Source organism: Alexandromys fortis, unplaced genomic scaffold (genome assembly GCF_014885135.2).
Source record: "Alexandromys fortis isolate MF-2015 unplaced genomic scaffold, M_Fortis_MF-2015_v1.1 scaffold_254, whole genome shotgun sequence".
Taxonomy (NCBI): domain Eukaryota; kingdom Metazoa; phylum Chordata; class Mammalia; order Rodentia; family Cricetidae; genus Alexandromys; species Alexandromys fortis.
This window is the reverse complement of record NW_026068130.1, coordinates 436,573-456,930: the sequence shown is the minus strand read 5'-3', so window position 1 is coordinate 456,930 and position 20,358 is coordinate 436,573. Positions and strand designations below refer to the sequence as shown.

Here is a 20,358-nt window from a genome sequence, read left to right as displayed (position 1 = left end):
AGAAACAAGTGTGGGAAAGAGAAAAGGTTTTATGTTCAGAAACACATTTCTGATAAAAAGTTGTTTTGGTTTAAAAAATATTTTGTGGGGCCATTGAGATGATTTAGTGAGTAAAGGGGCTGCTACCAAACCTGATGACCTGAGTTCAATCCCTGAGACCCACACGGTAAAGATTTGATTCCTATAAGTTGTCCTTAGACCTCCACATGTGCACTGTTGTGCTTTTATGCACACACACTCACAATTTACAATTAAATGTAATAAAACAACTTTTAAAAGAGCGAGCTTGTGGTTCAGAGGTTAAGAACACTGGCTGTACTTCCAGAGGTCCTGAATTCAATTCCCAGCAACCACATGTGGCTCACAACCATCTATAATTAGATCTGGTGCCCTCTTCTGGCATGCAGGCAGGCATGCAGACAGAACACTGTATACATAATAAACAAATAAAAATCTAAAAAGAGCCAGCTTGTGCTGTCTTATACAATTAGCTGCTAACTAGTGTCAGAGAAGACAAGTGGTATTGTAAGATTTCCTACCAACAAGACAGTGCTGCCCTCTTCTTACTCAAATAAGACCCTCACAAACAGCCCAGGAGACTTCCCTTAACTGCTCTAAGTAGCCATTTCCCCTCAGGGAGCTATTCCTTCTGAGAATTCATGCATGGTGTTTCTGTCAATAGTATGTTCTTTAGGTAACCAATTCTGGTCTGGTAAAACTTTTATTTATCCCTATTCCTTGGGCTCATCACTTCTAGCATAACACCTAACAGCACCAAAACCTGAAACAAGACAAGGACTTCAGAAATGGGCCAAGGGGGTGAAATTACTGGCTGCCAAGCCTGGCAAAAGAGCTTGATCCCTGGGACCAACTGGCCCCTGTATGTTGTCCTCTGACTTACTTCCACATGCGTGTGACATGTTACACACAATATAAAAATAAATAATTTAAAAATGTTTGCAATTCTGAAGCAAGTGAAATTGTTCTTCAGAGGCAAGGACTCCTTTTCAAGTAAAAACTAAGGAAATGTATTCCAAATAGACCTTTAGGCCGGAAACTCCAATCCAAATCCAGAGCAAGAACATCAAGCATACATGAAAAAAGACAAAGTCTCTCTTCTCTTTTTGCCTATAGTTTTCTTCATCTTCCTTCTTTTTTGAGATAAAGTATTACTACGTAGTCCAAATTGACTTTGAACTTGTATATTTTTGGTTCATACTTCAGAGGCTCAGGCAGAATTTCAAGTTCAAGGTTAGTGTGAACTGCATGGGAAGAGCAAGAAAAACAAGATGTGTCATGCTAACACTTTGTGGGGATGGAGGATGCATTTAATCTCAGCACTTAGGGGACAGAGGCAAGAGGATCTGAGTTCGGGGCCAGGCATAAGGGGGCATTACATAATAGAAGTCTCAGAAGTGAAGGGGCCAGTCTTTAAGCCGAGTCCTACACACATGAGACGAACACAAGAGAGAACTGTGGGAGAAGCAGGCAGCAGTGACCTCTGCCAGAAAAGAGCAGATCCAACAGGGGGTAAAATCAGTGATTCAGGGCCATAACTGACATCTTAAGACTGCTCTCTCTATCCAACAACAAATTACAAGTTGTTCTCAAGTTCACACAGAATAGCAACCAAAAAAGATGACCTCCTGGGCCATCAAACAACAAACATAAATATCAGCAAGATTAGAGGCCAGTACAGAGAGAGCCTCACTGTCCTCCCCAGTAAGCCCTTCTCACTACCTCCTCCTATTTGCCAGCCCAGCTCTGTGCCTCCTCACAAAGGCGAGGGTGGTTAGCTCAGCCCCACCCCCACCTCAGGGCAGCTTTCACTTCCACCCTTCCGAGCACACAGTTGGTTCCTGTGGTGACCTCCCTGGGTTAGCACAAAACGCAGGTGTGACTGACAGGACTCACTGGAAGATGCTATCCTCATCCCCAACACACAATCCCGAAGGAGCAGAGTTTTAGGAGCTCTGTACCTGGATATTTCTTACACACATGGCATGTACACAATGGCATGTACAGATAGGAAGAAGCTTTCTCTAAGCTCAGGACTAATACAAAGATGCTGCTTATGGTCACTGCTTTTTAGCGTCATTTTGGAAGTCCCAGCTAGTGCAACAGAAGAAAAGGAAATACAGATTAAGAAACAGAGATAAAAACACAGATTTTGGAAGCGAAAATACAAGTGTCCTTGTCCATCAATTATGACTGTAAGAAACTTAAAGACTGTACAAAAAACTTCTGGGACTAAAGTGTAATTATAGCAAGGACTATACAGTGTTAATGTATAAAAATTATTCACTTTTCTATATAAACAACTGGAACTTTATAATTAAACCTATAGTAAAATTCACATTTGTGTTAAAAAGGGAGTATTTAGGTACAAACCTAATGAAATATTTATGTACGCATTTTAAACATTAACTATTAGTGTGTATATGTGTGCATGTCTGTGAGCACCCATGTGCCACGGTATGCATCTGGAAGTCAGAGGATACTTGCAGAAATCTGTTTTCGCCTTTCCACCTTGTGGGGTCTAAGGACGAAAGCCAGGTCATTAGCCTGGGCAACAAGGACCTTTACCTGTCCAGATATCATAACTTTCATGAAAATATGTTTAAATTTTGAGGAAAAGTACCAACCTAGGTAAGTGACACCATAAACTCTAAATAATGCAGAATTTTATGGAGAACCATATTGCTAGCTTGTCAGTTCTTTCCAACTTGCTCTACAGATGTAGTGCTGGGCCTGTCTGAGTGCCACCAGATATTCTGGGAACAGTGACAGAACGGTTCTAAAGAGCATGTGGGAAGGTAAAGGAATCTGAAACAGTCAACACCACACTAAGGTAAAGCTGGCGAAGCAGTCCACGTCCAGTCTCACTACAGTGCTTACTATAGTGCTCCTGCGGTGGAAAAGTTATCTCAGAATGGACCGCAGACCCAAATGTAAAAATACAAAGCTATAAAACTCCTGGAGGAAACAGAGAAAATCTAGGTAACCTTGATTCGGTAAGAGCTGTTAGCAGTAGTAACAAAAGCATGACCCACATAAGCTGGTAAGAGAGAATGTGCAGGCCCCAGCAGCCCACTCAGCTCAGCTAAGGAAGAACTCCTTTCTGACGGAAAAACAGAAAATAACACAAAGAAATAAAATCCAAAATGAAATTAAATAAAAACCAAAGTAACAGTTCCTAGAACCTGTCCTTTTCATGAGGTCTTCTAAGTTCCCAGGGTGGCTTCAAATGCAAGGCAGCGTCCAACATCAGCATGACCTACACTAGCTGCACTTAAGAGTTTCACCTTTGATTAGCCTTTCCATACTTGCAAATCAGTACACAGACATGTAGTAGTACAGATCTGACCCTGATCGCTAGAGAGGGGACAAAACAGCCCTTAGCAAACATCTACCGAAGTAATGGGTCTGGAGACAAAGAGCCTGGCCAGGCCAGAAGGGTAGAATTCCTAAATTTCCAGTCCACCATCTCATACATATTTCTGAGACAAAACAAAAAAAAGGGCAGATGATAATGAACATTTGCCCCGTCTTCCACAGTCTGGATATGTATTAAAAACTGTCTCTTTCTTTAACCTCTGTTTTGGGGGCAGGAAGGGGTTAGTGTTGAGTAGCAGAACTTCCAGATTCCAGAAATCACACTGACTTCATTAAAACTGAAATCTTGCTGGGCGGTAGTAGCACACAACTTTAATCCCAGCACTCAGGAGGCAGAGGTGGGCAGATCTCGGTGAGTTTGAGGCAAGAGCTAGTTCCAGGACAGGCTCCAAAGCTACAGTGAGACCCTATCCCAAAAAACTAAAAACAAAACAAAACAAAAAACCTACAAACAAACAAACAAACCCACTGCAATCTTGGGCTGGAGAGCTGGCCCAGTGATTAAGAGTACTGGTTGTCTTTCAGAAGACCTGGGTTTAATTCCTGGCACTATACATGGTGGCTCACAACTGTTTGTAACTCCAGTTCAAGAGATCCAAATGCCCTCCTCTGGCCCTGGTGGGTACTAGGCATGCATAGACATACATGTAGGCAAAACACCATAAACATAAAATAAAATGAATAAAAAATAAAATTGAAAACTCCATGGCTAGAGACACCGCTGGGGGTACCACATGTGTGGCATATACAAAGCCACCGGCTCAATCACTAGCACCTCAACCAACCAACCTACAAACCAAGAGACAGCTTCCACTCTGCCAAAGCCCACAGTTAAGAGAACAGACAGATCAGATTGGGAGCAGTTTTCTTTGCAAAGTATCATCTCATGAAAGACATATCTAAACCACACAAAGCATTTATAAAGCTCAACAAAAAGGGAAAGAACAACTTCGTTAATACGGACTGAGAGCTGGAGATTTATCAGTCAGTAAAATGCTTGCCTTGGGAGCATGAGAACCAGAGTTTGGTTGCTAGAACCCAAATTAAAAAAAGAAAAGAAAAGAAAAAAAAAAGAAAAGAAAAGAAAAGAAAAGAAAGCAGTTGTGTATGGTGGCACAATTGCATTGACCAAGACAGGCTCGCTGGTCAGTTAGCCTAGCTTGAGTGTGCACGTGTGTGTGTGTGTGTTTGTGTATGTGTATATGTGTGTGTGTATGTGTGTGTGTATGTGTGTGTACGCGTGCATTAAAAATCCCAACACTCTTAAAAGGAGATGGGATAAGGGACAAGAGATTCATTTGGAAGCCCTTCAGTCAGCTAGCCTGGAGAATGGCAGAAACAAGAGAAATCCTGCCTTGAAAACTAGATAGATGGAGAACTGAAATTGTCTTCTGATCGCCACACATGCACCGTGTTATCAAGTGCCAACACACACAGAATAATGATACAATGTAAAAAAATAAAATAAAAAAACCACAACACAGATAACTCAAAGTAAGGTTAAGTAGTGGCAATCAGGAGGGGGATAAGCAGGCAAAGACAGAAAACATTACTCTAAAAGGCTGCAGAAAAACAGACATTTTCTAGGTCTTGAAGTAAGGGTCTGAGAAGCTGGAGGACATGCTAGCAGCTTGTCCCAGAGGGAGAATCTGCCATACTTCTGGAGAGCAGTCTGCTCCAGCCTCAAGCCCATGGGCCCAGATGCTCCATTTTGGGTAAGCTGTCCATTAGTAAAGGAATGAACAAATATCAACAGCACTCTTCACTTAAACCTAATAAGTAGCCAGGGCACTCCTTCTCCAGTGGAGGATTCCATCTGAGTAGAGAGGTCAGAGCAAGAAACCGACAGTGGGTGTCCTGACAGAGCTGGGGTACAAGGTGGGCATCCTCTCAAGAGCTCCGCCCAGAACCTCCTGCTTTCCTGGAGGCTCACAAGCTGGGCCTGGCCTCACTGCTGGAGTCAGATGGGCGGTGACTGCCTGACCCCTGGTCCCCATCCCATTTCCATTTCCAGGCTTCTGGGCTCTCAGTCTCATACTGCCTAGGGCCTGCAGGATCCTTGCCTGAACAACAGTTCTCTTCCCTCGGGCCAAGGCCCTTCAGGCTGCTGTCTACTTATTAGCAACCGTCCCTGGCTCTGCGTCAATGCTCACATTTTCTACACTACCTTTGCACTGGGTTCCACCCTCAGAGCCCTGGTGAGACTGGAGACAAACAACCACCTTTTCCCACACTGCCTAGAGCCCTTTTCCCTCTTAACCCCCTCTGGAAAGGAAGTCTGCTCAGTCCCTTACCCAGTCTTCCACACACTCTGACCTCACACCCCAATTTTAGGCTTGGTCCTGCTCAAAGCCCTGTGCTGGTACCTGAAAGCATCTTAAGCCCTTCCGTGCCTGTGCACCAGGCCTTGGCTTCTGTGGGGGAGGAGGTACCATCCTCCCTGGTGCTCAGGCCAGCTCTAGACTCTGCTCTCTACATCCTTTCCTTCTCAGGCCCCAGTCAGTGCCTGACTTCTACTTCCTCTGTGTCTCCTGGAAGCCCTGGGCACTGTCCCTACACAGCAGAGGGAATCCTCTAACTCACTGAGTAAAGTTGCATAAGACCAGCCATCCTTTTCCAACACACCAAGACAGAATAAAAAACAACAGCAAAATTTCACATTTGAAAACCTGAGTTTTTAGGTCAAAGAACACACAAGAGTGACAAGATCCAAAGCAGACACAACAGGTAACAAAAGAACTCTTACTACGCTTGAAGAAGGGGCAAGTCATGGATAAGGCAACTGGTGTAAGAGGCAGAATAATTCCTTCAAATCAGACTGAAAAAGCTTCTTTTAAGGGGAAACAAAAACAAACCCTGTCAATCAAATCAGCCCTCTCTCAAAACTGCACTAGAACAAGAACTTCAAAAAATGAATGAATGACCAGAAACTGGGCCTGATGGCACTTGCCTTTAATCCCAGTAATCAAGAGGCAGGTAATTTCTGTGAATTTGAGGCCAGACAACCTCTATACAACAAGTTCCAGACCAAGCCTTGAGAACTTTCTCAAAAACAAACAAACAAAAAAGGGGCTAATGATATGGCTAGGCTAATGATATGCTAGGAGCACTTTTGTTCTTCTGGAGGATGCTGGTTCACATCCCAGCAGCCATGTCTGACCACTCACAACTGCATGCATCTAACTTTAGGGGATCCAATGCGCTCTTCTGGCCTCTGCTAATAAATTAAAAACAAAACAACAAAAAACTAAAACAAAAATCTGATAAACCACTAGATATTTCCAAAAAGGACAAACTTTAATACATACACAGTGGTGAATAAAGTAACCAGCAGAATATTAATTTTAATACCAAATATTTAATGGTTACTCGAAGAGGTGGAAATTCAAGCAGTACAAATTGAAACCCTAGACTATCTGATCTATCAGGCCAAGGCATGGTAACTGATCAGCTCTTTACAGTCACAGAAAGAGGAATGTTACACATAAATGCACTCATACACACACACACACACACACACACACACACATAATTCATATATCATGTAGCCCAGTATGGTCTTGAAACCTTGAATTTGTCTTCAAGGCCTGAAAGCATGTGACTACCCCACCCAGGATTGCATGTTTGTTTTTAAAATAGAGTAACAAACTGGGCTTGGTGGTTCACGTTTGCAATGCCAACACTAGAAGGCCAAAGCAGGAGGACTGCTGAGTTTGAGGTTGCCTGGGTTACACAGTTGTGGTCCAAGCTAGCTAGGGCTGTAGTGTGAGACCATCTCCAAGATCAAACATACTAACAACTAAAAAGGAAAAGGTTAACAAATTAAGAATAAAATTTCCAACTTATTGATAATGATAATAAGCAGATTAAATGACCCTACAAAGCAACTCTTAAAGATAATTAAAATTTATCTATAAAATAAAGTGATGTGAAAAGACTGAAATGAAAGGAATAGAGAAGTAACGTGGGTGGGTGTGGTTGCCTGTCAGTCCGAAGGAAGAGACCAGTAGTTCAAGGTCAGACTTGGCAACAACACCCGTGAGAGGGCAGAAAAGAAGGGAGGAGGAGGAAGCCTTGAACTGGAAGCAAAGTCTGGAGACTCCAACTACTCAGGGAACTGGTGGTTGAGGCAGAACAGAAAGCTGGAATGAAGCCAGAGAGCAAAATGAGACTGAATCTCAAAAACAAGAGGTCTTTACATAAGAGAAAGGCTTTCTGTGCTTATGGTCATCGGGAAGATGTATACACCTAACAAGGGTTTGAAATCTAAGGCAAAATTTGACAAATACAGAGAAGTGTGGTGGTTCAGGTGTGCTATCTTAGAACTTGGGCAGTTGAGGCTGAAGGACAACCACAAGTTCAAGGCTGGTCTGGGCTATTTGGTGAGACCCTACCTCAACCTCAAAAGATTAACCAAAACTAACTTGACAGACACACAGAGGACACAGGCACCTCTGGAATCGCAGGAGGGTGTTTGAGAGAGTGCCTCGCCTTTCTAGAAATCAGCTGACTGTATACCTTACTAGAAGTCAGGCAACACTCTTCCAACTCACAGGAGGGCCAAGGTCTCAGACTCAGTCAGGAAAAGAGCAATGTCTTGTAACCAGCCAGTAGAGAGGACACTTTCTTCTGAACTCAAGTCAAAAGGAAAGACACTTGCTGACAGGTCTGATGATCCACTTTCAAATCACTGTGGTAGCCACAATGACATCTCAACATTTTAAAAAGCAGGCTTAAAGATGACATAGCATTAAATCTCATTGTAATAAAATTTAAAATAACTCCAAAAATGCCCTCCCCTCTACCAACCTATTTACATTAGAGCCATCGTCACCATTTAAATAGCTCTAGGATTAAGAAGGGCGCAAGAGTGAGATGACCAAGTATTGGTGAGAATGAATATAGCATAAAGCAATCCAGAATGGGCCCTCAGGTAGAAAAGACTCACAGCCTCAACTTCAGGTTTTAGGTTAGGAAATTTTGCAGAAGCCAGAGTAAGTAAAACCAAAACAAAGAGAAAGAAACAATATAATGATATAATTAACAACGGAAACACTGTAGACAGCCAGGGCTAATTGCTCAGAAAGTTCTCTATTAGTGGTCACAGCAAAAGGGCACCAAAAGCAACATTAAGGGCGAGGGTTTACAAAAGGAGTACACCCGCATCAGCTTGTGACTGAGGCTGCTCTTCCTAGGATACTCTCTCCAGAGTCAGGAGGCCCTAAAGATTGCTCTAGCAGACGGATCCATCACACCTGTACTGGCAAAGGTTGATACTGACAAAGTGAATGTGGTCAGAAGTTTTCTGTATTCACTGAACACTATCCACGCATCCTTACTCTGTAAAGGAATACCGAGTAATCAAAATCCTTTTTTTTTTTTTCTTTTTGGGGACAAGAGTCTCATTATATAGCCTGTCTGACATGGACCTATATGGACCAGGCTGATTTTGAACTCACAGATCCACCTGCCTCTACCTCCCGGGTTCTGAGGGCTACAGTTATGTGCCACCATGCCCAGCCTAGAAATGAGTTTTCAAAAGTAAAATAAAGGGGCAGGTGAGAAGGCTCAAAAAGTAAAGAGACCTTGTTGTCAAGTCTGATGGTCAGAGCAACATAGTGAGACCCTGTCTCAAACCCCAAGCCCAGCTCAAAAAAAAAAAAAAAAAAAAAAAAAAAAAAAAAAAAAAAAAGAAAAAAGAAAAAAGAAAACAGATATATGAAGGGCAGTGGTGGTGCACAGCCTTTAATCCCAGCACTGGGGAGGCAGAGGTAGGAGTATCTCTGAGTTCGAGGCCAGCCTGGGCTACACTGAGAAAAGAAAAAAAAAAGGATATTTATATTATGATTTCTAACAGTAGCAAAATTATAGTTATTATGAAGTAGTGATGAAAATAATTTATGGCTGGGGGTCACTACAACATGAAAAACTATCTATCAAAGGGTCACACAGCATTAGGACGGTTGAGAACCACTGCTCCCTGCAGTCCTGGCTAGCCTGGAACTAACTAAAGGCTGGAACTAACTAAAGCAGGCTGACCTTGAACTCAGATCCTTGGGTGCTGTGATTAAAGGTGTGCACCACCACGCCTGGCCACTTGCTACGTTAAATCTTCGTGCTCACAGGCCTTTCCTGTGACTAGGTCTCCAATACCCTGGGTTCCCTGGCCAATGAGCACAGTCATGAGATCACAAGGAACGTGGAGCCCACAGAGACACCAGGCACACAGCAGGACAACCTCTCCTAGTCAGAGTAAGGAAGGCAAGGGAGCACACCGGCTAAGTACTGACCGTGGCTGGGGGGCAGCAGGCCACTTAGGTAGGGGAGGTAGGGGAGACTCGCTCTCCTCAGCTCATCCAGCTTCTCCTGCAGCTTGCGAACCTGGCTGTCGGAGCGGTTGACCCTCTGCCGGAGACTCTTTAGCTCTCCGTTCTTCTTTTCCACCTGCTCCCGCAGGCAGCACACCTGGCTCTTGTTCTGCCGAGCTGAAAAGCAGTAAGAGTGCAGCGAGTCGATGAGCTTGCAGGCCCCGGAGGCCGACAGGATGACCTCGTTGATGGACATGGGACTGGCATCGCTGTGCTCACTCTGCACGGCTTCTGCAGCTGGCTTTGGGGTTACATCCGTAGGAGGGGCAGAGGGGCTCTGGGAAGCCTTCTGAGGGGTGGCTGTAAGTGAGGAACTTGGGGGACTCTGGGCCACACTATTCCCACTGCACCTTGGCTCCATATCTCTCTTGGGCCTCTTTCGGTCAATGGGCTCACGGGGGACAGACGGCTTCTCTCGAGTGTGCTTGGAGGAGAAACTATAAGAATGAAGTGAGCCAATGAACTTGCAAGCTCCAGATCCCGGGGGCGTAAAGTCGTCCATGGAGATGCCACTCTTGTCTGCCCCACCTGCATCATCAGAGGAAGAGGCCTTCTGGTGGTCAGCCTCTGTAGCAGATACTTCTGCTTCCTTCTGGTGGGTGGCCAGAGGGGCGGTCAGTCCAGTTCCTGGAGTTCTTTCCAGGGACTGCCCCTGCTCCTGACTGACAGCACCTGGAGTGGCCTTGGGGGCGGCATCACTTTGTGGAGAAGCTCGCTTCAACTTTCGAGACTCAGGCTTGGCCATCAAGTTATCAGTTGAAGGCAGTGAGGAACCTACGGCTCCTTTCCTTGTTGCTGTGCTTGTGTGGCCCCTCATGGTCTTTCTCCTAGCATGGCCATGGCCTTCAGCCCCCCTCTTCTCTGACAGGTGGAAAATAGAGGGCACAGCTGTGGGCTTCAGTAGGCGATGCTGGTCCTCCAGTCTTTTGGAGAAACTGTCTTTGGTAAAATGCTCACTACAGAGGAATGAATACTTTGTGGGGGTCCAGTTATCCCTCTGAACAGCTTTTAACCACTGGATCAGTCGTTTGGAATCCTTTAGGGGGAACCTGAAGGACACACAACAAAGTACTTAGAAATACTGAGATGACCTTCCTTAAAACTATCATCGATAAAAGCAAATCAAGTATTGTTGCAGGCATCCAAGCCCATGCTGATGTCATCCACTTAAAAACTCCTAAGGATTTCAGGACCGTCTTGCGGGTCATTACTGAAATGGAAAGGAGAAAGCCCTCCCGTACATCTTTAGGACCCANAAAGAAAAAAAGCTCCCTATATGTCAGTGGCTCTCAACATGTGAACCTGTAGGTTGTGACCCCTTTGGGGGATTGAAGGATTCTTTTACAGAGGCTGCCTAAAACCATCAGAAAACAGATATATGAAGGGCAGTGGTGGTGCACAGCCTTTAATCCCAGCACTGGGGAGGCAGAGGTAGGAGTATCTCTGAGTTCGAGGCCAGCCTGGGCTACACTGAGAAAAGAAAAAAAAAGGATATTTATATTATGATTTCTAACAGTAGCAAAATTATAGTTATTATGAAGTAGTGATGAAAATAATTTATGGCTGGGGGTCACTACAACATGAAAAACTATCTATCAAAGGGTCACACAGCATTAGGACGGTTGAGAACCACTGCTCCCTGCAGTCCTGGCTAGCCTGGAACTAACTAAAGGCTGGAACTAACTAAAGCAGGCTGACCTTGAACTCAGATCCTTGGGTGCTGTGATTAAAGGTGTGCACCACCACGCCTGGCCACTTGCTACGTTAAATCTTCGTGCTCACAGGCCTTTCCTGTGACTAGGTCTCCAATACCCTGGGTTCCCTGGCCAATGAGCACAGTCATGAGATCACAAGGAACGTGGAGCCCACAGAGACACCAGGCACACAGCAGGACAACCTCTCCTAGTCAGAGTAAGGAAGGCAAGGGAGCACACCGGCTAAGTACTGACCGTGGCTGGGGGGCAGCAGGCCACTTAGGTAGGGGAGGTAGGGGAGACTCGCTCTCCTCAGCTCATCCAGCTTCTCCTGCAGCTTGCGAACCTGGCTGTCGGAGCGGTTGACCCTCTGCCGGAGACTCTTTAGCTCTCCGTTCTTCTTTTCCACCTGCTCCCGCAGGCAGCACACCTGGCTCTTGTTCTGCCGAGCTGAAAAGCAGTAAGAGTGCAGCGAGTCGATGAGCTTGCAGGCCCCGGAGGCCGACAGGATGACCTCGTTGATGGACATGGGACTGGCATCGCTGTGCTCACTCTGCACGGCTTCTGCAGCTGGCTTTGGGGTTACATCCGTAGGAGGGGCAGAGGGGCTCTGGGAAGCCTTCTGAGGGGTGGCTGTAAGTGAGGAACTTGGGGGACTCTGGGCCACACTATTCCCACTGCACCTTGGCTCCATATCTCTCTTGGGCCTCTTTCGGTCAATGGGCTCACGGGGGACAGACGGCTTCTCTCGAGTGTGCTTGGAGGAGAAACTATAAGAATGAAGTGAGCCAATGAACTTGCAAGCTCCAGATCCCGGGGGCGTAAAGTCGTCCATGGAGATGCCACTCTTGTCTGCCCCACCTGCATCATCAGAGGAAGAGGCCTTCTGGTGGTCAGCCTCTGTAGCAGATACTTCTGCTTCCTTCTGGTGGGTGGCCAGAGGGGCGGTCAGTCCAGTTCCTGGAGTTCTTTCCAGGGACTGCCCCTGCTCCTGACTGACAGCACCTGGAGTGGCCTTGGGGGCGGCATCACTTTGTGGAGAAGCTCGCTTCAACTTTCGAGACTCAGGCTTGGCCATCAAGTTATCAGTTGAAGGCAGTGAGGAACCTACGGCTCCTTTCCTTGTTGCTGTGCTTGTGTGGCCCCTCATGGTCTTTCTCCTAGCATGGCCATGGCCTTCAGCCCCCCTCTTCTCTGACAGGTGGAAAATAGAGGGCACAGCTGTGGGCTTCAGTAGGCGATGCTGGTCCTCCAGTCTTTTGGAGAAACTGTCTTTGGTAAAATGCTCACTACAGAGGAATGAATACTTTGTGGGGGTCCAGTTATCCCTCTGAACAGCTTTTATCCACTGGATCAGTCGTTTGGAATCCTTTAGGGGGAACCTGAAGGACACACAACAAAGTACTTAGAAATACTGAGATGACCTTCCTTAAAACTATCATCGATAAAAGCAAATCAAGTATTGTTGCAGGCATCCAAGCCCATGCTGATGTCATCCACTTAAAAACTCCTAAGGATTTCAGGACCGTCTTGCGGGTCATTACTGAAATGGAAAGGAGAAAGCCCTCCCGTACATCTTTAGGACCCATCTTTAGGACCCGGAGTCTATAGGGTAGAGAGGAACTGGAGACACTCCTCCTAGGTGTGGCAACTGATCCTGGGCACAAAGGATGCACAGAGACAGCGGGTAGAACCCAGACAACCAGAAAGAGCTTTCCCAAGTGGACTACTGACCAAATCATCCAGTACCTGAAAAGCAGGGTCTGGTTGCTAGAACCCTAATGAGAAGCAAGGCAACGGAGCTGCGAGCCAAACACCAGGAAATAGCTGAGGCTCGAGTAGCTGAGGCAACAGCTAGCTTTAAGAAACTGCTTCAGCATAAAGCCCCAAAGCTCCAGACTAATGGTGCAAGATGGTGATCTCGGTTACTCTGACGTAGGGAGGACCGGACCACCAGTTCAACCTCTATCTGTGCTACAGTAAGTTCAAGACCTACCTGAGTAACTCAGTGTCTCTATTAAAAAAAAAAAAAAGAGCCAGGGGTTATAGTGTATACCTGTAGTTCCAGTACTCAGGAGGTGAGGAGGGTGGGATGACTCAGGCCAGCGTCATCCTTAGCTACGTCCTTAGCCTGAGATTTTGTCTCAGAAAAAAAAGAAAGAAAGAAAGAAAGAAAGAAAGAAAGAAAGAAAAAGAAACAGATGGAAAGGAGCTGGAAGATTAGAAGTATAGTTCTTGGAAGGCAGAGGCAGTTGGACCTCTGAGAGTTCAAGGCCAGCTTGGTCTATATAGTGAGTTCAGGGCTATGTAGAGTCTCAAATAAAATAAAATAAATAAAAAGTTGCTTGTGGTGTCCTGCATGTATAATCCTAGCACTTGGGAGGAGAGGCAGGAGGGCTGCTGTCAGTCTGAGATCTGCACAGACTGTAACAGTGAGTTCTAGGTCAACAAAGCTATTCAATGAGACCTTGTCTCAAAACACCAAAAACAAACAGCAAAAAAACAAAACACCCCAATAAGAAAAATGGCAAATTTATGTTGTATGCGTCATAAAAGGAAAACGAAAAAACAGGGATGCTCAATAACATACTTAATTTCTTCCCTCTTCTAATGAAGCTATTTACTGATCACTTATTAAAGGAGGGTCTGTAGGGTTGGTGGCCGCGATCCACCTGAAGTCTTCCAGCCTTCAGGAGACAGCTGTGGACCAAGACCGGCCCTAACAGGATGAATCTGGATGTTCTAAGCAACGCGACCTTCTAACTCTATTTCTCACCGTGCTGTGAGCTTGATTCCTCAAGTTCCCCCGCCCCCAATTCGGGTACCGGCTACCGATGTTAGCACATAGGGAATGCTAAGCCGTAGTCCTTGCAACTCTGCCTCCTTTTCAAAAATTGTTAACAAAACTTCTGGGGCATGTTTTAACTTCAATTGCTAAGGAAACATTCTGGTTAATTTGTAAGATTGTTTAATGTTACTAGGTTCTGTTTTGAACCAGACCCCGAAAACCCGAGACTTAATGAAACCCTGTGAACTTTCAACAGACACGTGCCATTCCCATCTTCAAATTTTAACAAGTACCAAGAGGTAGGACGTGCGAAGCGGCTTCTAATGCAGAGTCCCTTCGCTCGCTGTACACTCCTGCTGGAAATCACAGGAGAGGACCTACTGAAATGGGGAGTCTTAAAAGCCTTAGGAAGGCGCGGCCCGCCCCGGGGGCCACCCGAGACCCGTCCAGAAAGCCCTTCCACGGTCCTCCCGCTAGTCTCTACCGGAATGCAGGACGCGGGAGGTTTTCAGTGCCAGTGTCCTGGCCGCAGGACCCCCGGAGGAGAGCGATGTGGGCTATGGATGCAGGAAGTAGAGCTGCGTACGCCGGGCCGCACTCCTGCCACACACCTCCAAGCGAGCTGCCCCGCCGAGGCAAGAGCGGAGAACTGCTCGAAACCTAAGAGCAGGATTAACCCGAGAAAGCGCCCTTGCAGGATGCTCCTGAAACTGGCAGCGCCAGCCCAAATCAGTGCGGCGCCGGTGGGTGGAGGTGGCGGCGGGGGCCCTTCGGCCGCTTTACCCGAGGCATGGCCGCGCTGGTCCCCAGAGCCGGCGGTCCGGGCCAAGGTCACAAAGATCCACGACCCGTCTACCCACCTCAGCTGCGTTCGGCTAGCCGTCCCCCAGCACCCGGTCCCCCGAGCCCGACCCACCGCGCGGCCTCAGTTTCCCCACGGGCCCGGCCCGGGCGGGGGCGTGGCGGACCCGGAGGCGGGCCGCGTACCTGTGGAAGGAGACAGCGCGCTTCTCGCCTTTGCCCTGCCTGTTGGAACAGTTCACGGCCGCGCAGCAGATCACCATTGCGGGCCTCGGTCGTAGGCGCCGCCAGTCTCCGGTCCTTGCCGCTCGCCCGCTGGTCCGACCCGCCCCGAGGGAGCGCGGCGACACGGCTCGGGACGTGGGCCGCGGCCGAGCCGTACGGCAAGATGGCTGCGCGCAGCCGCCCGCACCACGCTGCGCCCGGGCGGCCGGGCCACGGCGCGAGCGTCGTGGCCGCAGCGGGCGGCGAGTCCGTACCGAGACATGCGCGGGTTGCCGTCTGTACGGAAAGATGGCTGCGCCGGACGAGCGCTGCTCGGGCCGGCTCCAGGGTGCTTCCGAAGGGGCGGCGGAGGGCGGGGCGATCGGGTCCGGTCAGGACCCACATGCGCCGAGGCCCCGCCCCCGCGTTCCCACCGCCGTACGGCGAGATGGCGACGCCCGCGCTTCCGCTGCGCCGCGCTTGGCTACCGCGGCTTCCCGTCGCCGTGTCGCGCAGTAGTCCGTCGGAGCGACACCACGGTCAGTCGGCGACCCGACTGGGAAGATGGACGCAGGTGAGGAGGGCGGGCGCCTGCCCCATCGCGGGCGGGCGCCTGAGGCCGCCCGGTGGGGCGGAGGCCGGTGTGTTTAACAGGGCGGACCGCGCCTCCCCGCAGCGCTCCGCACCCGGTTCTCGAGGTCACCCATCAACGGCGCGGCCTCCGACGCCGCTGAGGCCCTCGGGGAGCGCCCCAGCCTGCGGGCTCCCGGCTCTGGGAGGGAGGGCAGGGAGCCTGAGGGACGATCAGGATGCCGGCACATTGGTGGTCGGGGCGGACCCGTGCGTCGCGGAGCTAGGCCATTCCTTGCCCGAGCGAGGAAGCCGAGCTCTTTAACTTCTGTCAAGTTGTTGACTGATGTTCCAGCAGTCACAAGATGCACATCTTTTGTCTTTAAAGTTCGATAACCTGTGTAGGTGATCCACGCTTCTGTTTCTGCGGCTGGAGAGCGTGATTCAGTCGCATCCTACTTTGACTTCTTGGCATCCTAATACCGGGTGAAGTGTGGGTGTTGTTTCTTAACTGGCTCTTCCGAAGCTCGAGAGAGAGTACGCGTCTTTGTTTTTCCGGGCAAGCTGGTCTTGGAGATGTAAATCTACCAAATACATCGTTTGCTAATAGACCTAAAAATATCCACGCCCCCCCCACAACGGATCTCTCTTTCATTCCCCCATCAGCATTAGAGTTTTCATTTGTTTAATTAATTTTTTAAAGAGCTGCTTTGTCTTCAAAAATCCACTCCTTTGTGAAGGAATCCTGCCACCTGGTTTAATTGCACCTGTCTTGAATGGCATTGCTTTTGGTGTTTTTCTTGACTGACAGCTGCACCGGAGATGAAATTGACTCTTGGGAGTGGTGCTTACCGTTAATCCGCATCTCAGTAGTTTGTGGCGTCTATCTTTTCAGCGTTTTAAATGGCTGGAGGAAGCAGAAACCTTCACTCCCTAAGAAGCATGAACCGGGTGTAAATTTGTGAAGTTAGTTTTTTTTTTTTTTAAGACTTGATAACTGAAACTGCCATAATGCTTGCTGGAGGTATGGGGTGAATAAAACGTAGAGTTCTTTAGTTATCCCTCATCCCCCCCACCTTTTTTAAGACAGTGCCTCACCATCTTAAACCGATCTTGTCTGGTTTGGAACTCTTAGATCTGTAGACTTGCTGGCCCCAAACTCAGAAATCTGCTTGCTTGTGCTTCCCCAGTGCTGGGGTTAAAGCTGAGCACCACTCAGTTCCTCTTTCTTTGTAGATGCTTTTTAGATACCTAAAGCTCTTAATATGAGATGTTTATGTTAAGATGGAATTTCATAGTTGTATTATCTTTAAGGTGAAAATGGTTCAAGTTCAGCACGTTACTGCGTAATCATTTACGTGAAGTTTTTCTGGCTTGTAGGCCGCACGTGAGTCTATTGTTATTTTAACTATGGCCAACAGCCTGCACACATTTCCCCGCCCCCCTCAAAGCCGGCTGGCCTCTCACGCCTTAGCCTGGCAGGGCTTCTAGTCCGGACAGCTGCATTAAGTCTTTATCTTTCTATTTATCAATAAGACTTCGGAGCTAAAGGCTGGGGTAAAAACCTGCTAGTTCAGAGCATCGACCCGACTTAGCTCTTTTGGTGGAATACCCCGCTACAGACTTCTCATCCCTTGCCCCAGAACCAGGAGGAAGCTCAGGCTCTAGTCCCTGCCCTTTCTTTCCTGGATGTCTTCTCTGTCAAAATTGCTGGCTTATCTATGGCCAATTCTGGTCGGCTAGGTGCTGGCTCTGCCTTCCGATTCAAGGTATAGTGTTATTGGGCAGCCTCAGGAGTGTCAGAGTGCTATCAAAGTATCCCACACCATATGGGACCTTAAGTGGGTATTGAATGCTGCTGACAGATCAAACTCAAAAAGACACTTGTGTTTGAAGACCTGTGTTAGTGCTGATAAAAACAAAATTTTTTTAGGGTATGATGGGGCAGTTTTTCTCCTGATAAAATGCTTGATGGCCTTTTATGGTCTACCCAGTAATCCCTGGGGAGGGGGGTCCTTGAAAATTCTGCCTTCTCCACATTGTAATATGACTAGTTGTTCTTCTAATTGTGTTTTCTCTCTCCCTCCCTTTTCCCCCTTCTCCCTCCCTCCCTCCTTCTGTGTCCAAATCCTGGCTGTCCTAGTATTCACTGTAGACCAGGCTGGTGTGAACTACCATGCTCCACCTTACTTGGTTATAAATTCCTTGAGTGTCAGGAATTTAATCTAGACATTGGACTAGAAAAGTGGACCATAAAGAAAAATGGTGACTTGAAGTAGCTGACCTTCTCTGCAGGAGACCAGGAGTGTGTAGGATTGGATGGTGCTCATATGGGAGAGTGATGTGGGCCAATTTATAGGGGATTGGGATTGTAGCAGGATAGCCAAGAAAAATTGCACTTTGAAAGTATATTTTTAATTTCTTGAGATTCATTCATTATTTTCCCCTCTCCTCACTCCAAACCCTTTTACATTTATCCACCTCTAGCTCTCTGAAAGTGCATTCTTTTTTTGGTTTTTGAGAACGGGTTTCTCTATGTAACAGCCCTAGCTGTCCTGGAACTAGCTCTAGACCAGGCTGGCCTTGAACTCAAGTGACCTGCCTGCATCTGCCTCCCTGAGTGCTGGGATTAAATGCCTGTACCACCACTGCCTGCCTTGGTTTTTTGTTTTCTTTTTCTTTTTTTTTAATACAAAGATGGAGAAAGATTATTTGGGTGCTGGGATTAAAGGCAATGGTGCAACACTCCACCAGGCCTGTAAGTGCATTCTTACCAAGACCAAAACAGACAGACAGACGTAAGTGAACTGCTGGAAGAGCACCAGGGAGGTTGGTGTGCCCAAGAACCTGAGAGTTAAGTGAGTTAGAGAACTGGAGGGATGAGGGATGACTCAGTGGCTAAGGAACTAACTTGCTGCTCTTCTAGAAGACCCTAGTTTAGTTCCCAGTACCTGTGTCAAGCAGCTCTTGTTTCTCTGGTCAAAGGGAGCCAGTGCCTCTGACATCCTGAGGCAGCTACACTTACGTTCAGACACACACCTACACATAGTTTATATTTTTGTTTATTTTGTTTTTGGTTTTTGGAGACTATTTTGTCTGTTCTCTTTGTAGCCCTGGCTGTCCTGGAACTCACTCTGTAGACCAGGCTGGCCTGAAACTCAAGAGATCTGCCTGTCTCTGCCTCTGGAGTGCTAGGATTAAATGCCTGCACCACCACTGCCTACCTTAGTTTTTCTTTTCTTCTTCTTTTTTTTAATGCAAAGATGGAGAAAGATTATTTGGGTTCAGTCGTGGATCCTTACTTGGGCACAGTGAGGACTCAGGCATTTATTCTGAGTAGAATTCTTTGGAAGGTTTGGGAGGAGTATGTGAAAATTTACAGACTTGTTCTGGGATTTTTTTAAAAAAAAACATTTGTATTTATCTTTTAAAATTGAAATATATATGTGTGTTCCTAAGTATATGAATAAAACCTGCACAATCTCTATTGTGTATATATGTATATGAGTTTAGGATTGACCATTTGATCCTGGATAACCAGTTGGGGAGGCTCTTCCAGGGAAGACTGTTTCTCCTGCTTTTGGCATTCCTTCATTAACTAGTTCTCTTGAAATTTTGTTGTTGTTGTTTTTCGAAATGTGTTTCTCTATGTAGCCCTAGCTGTCCTGGAACTAGCATTGTAGACCAGGCCAAACTGAGATCCACCTGTCTCTGCTGGGATTAAAGGTGTGTGTATCACCACCGCCTGGCTGGTTGTAGTTCTTTTTCTAGGATTTGGTCTCCATGACATTTCCCCCTTTGTAGCAAGCTTTTTTTTTGTTGGCCACCAGCTCACAAATAATGACATGGAGACTTATTAATTATGAAAGCTTGGGTTTTAGCTTAGGCTTGCCTCAGCTAGCTCTTGTAACTTAAATTAACCCATTTATGTTAACTTACGTTCTGCCATGTGGAATTACCTATCTTCCATCTTGTACCTCCTGTTTCCACTCCATGTCTTGCTGGTGACTGCCTTTCCTCTCCCCAGAACTCTCTCTGCCCAGAAGTCCTACCTGTACTTCCTGCTGAGCTATTTGGTCATTCAGCTTTTTATTATACCCATCTTATTAATATATCTTCACTTAGTGTACAAATATCCCACATTTCCCTTTTTTCTAAATAAAAAGGGAAGGTTTTAACTCTGAACACAATAAAACTATATACAACAAGAACGATTATCAGGTTAGAATTACATTCACAATGTCTAGTCCATCTGCATTTGGTGAATTCAGAGAAACTATTATCTATCTCAGTGAGTCCAAAGTTCTGTACCCTAATTCACTTTCTATTCTAACTTGTATTGCTAATCCAAAAGATTATCTTTAAAGATTTCAAAATATTTTCTTTGTCGGGCGGTGGTGGCGCAAGCCTTTAATCCCAGCACTCGGGAGGCAGAGGCAGGCGGATCTCTGGGAGTTCGAGGCCAGCCTGGTCTACAAGAGATAGTTCCGGGACAGGCACCAAAGCTACAGAGAAACCCTGTCTGGAAAAACAAAAA

The 20,358-nt window shown here is 46.9% G+C and overlaps 2 protein-coding genes across 5 annotated transcripts in view; one reads left to right on the top strand and one right to left on the bottom strand.

The window, feature by feature from the left end:
* Thap4 (THAP domain containing 4) overlaps nucleotides 1–15,641 on the bottom strand; it is a 43,049-nt gene extending 27,408 nt beyond the window's left edge. The window contains exons 1-2 of one of the 4 annotated variants that reach the window (XM_050125948.1): nucleotides 15,234–15,641; nucleotides 9,687–10,813 (exon numbers count right to left, since the gene is read on the bottom strand). In XM_050125948.1, the coding sequence (XP_049981905.1) occupies nucleotides 9,687–10,813; nucleotides 15,234–15,310 (1,204 nt within the window). In that variant the 5' untranslated portion in view covers nucleotides 15,311–15,641. Of the gene's footprint in view, nucleotides 1–9,686; nucleotides 10,814–11,713; nucleotides 12,841–15,106 lie in introns of all 4 variants that reach the window. The other 3 variants (XM_050125950.1, XM_050125951.1, XM_050125952.1) reach the window with 3 other exon arrangements.
* Nucleotides 15,642–15,692: 51 nt separating this feature from the next.
* The window catches only part of Atg4b (autophagy related 4B cysteine peptidase), a 35,616-nt gene continuing 30,950 nt past the window's right edge, over nucleotides 15,693–20,358 (top strand). The window contains exon 1 of the mRNA XM_050125961.1: nucleotides 15,693–15,825. Coding sequence (XP_049981918.1) covers nucleotides 15,816–15,825 — 10 coding nt within the window. The 5' untranslated portion in view covers nucleotides 15,693–15,815. The remainder of the gene's footprint in view (nucleotides 15,826–20,358) is intronic.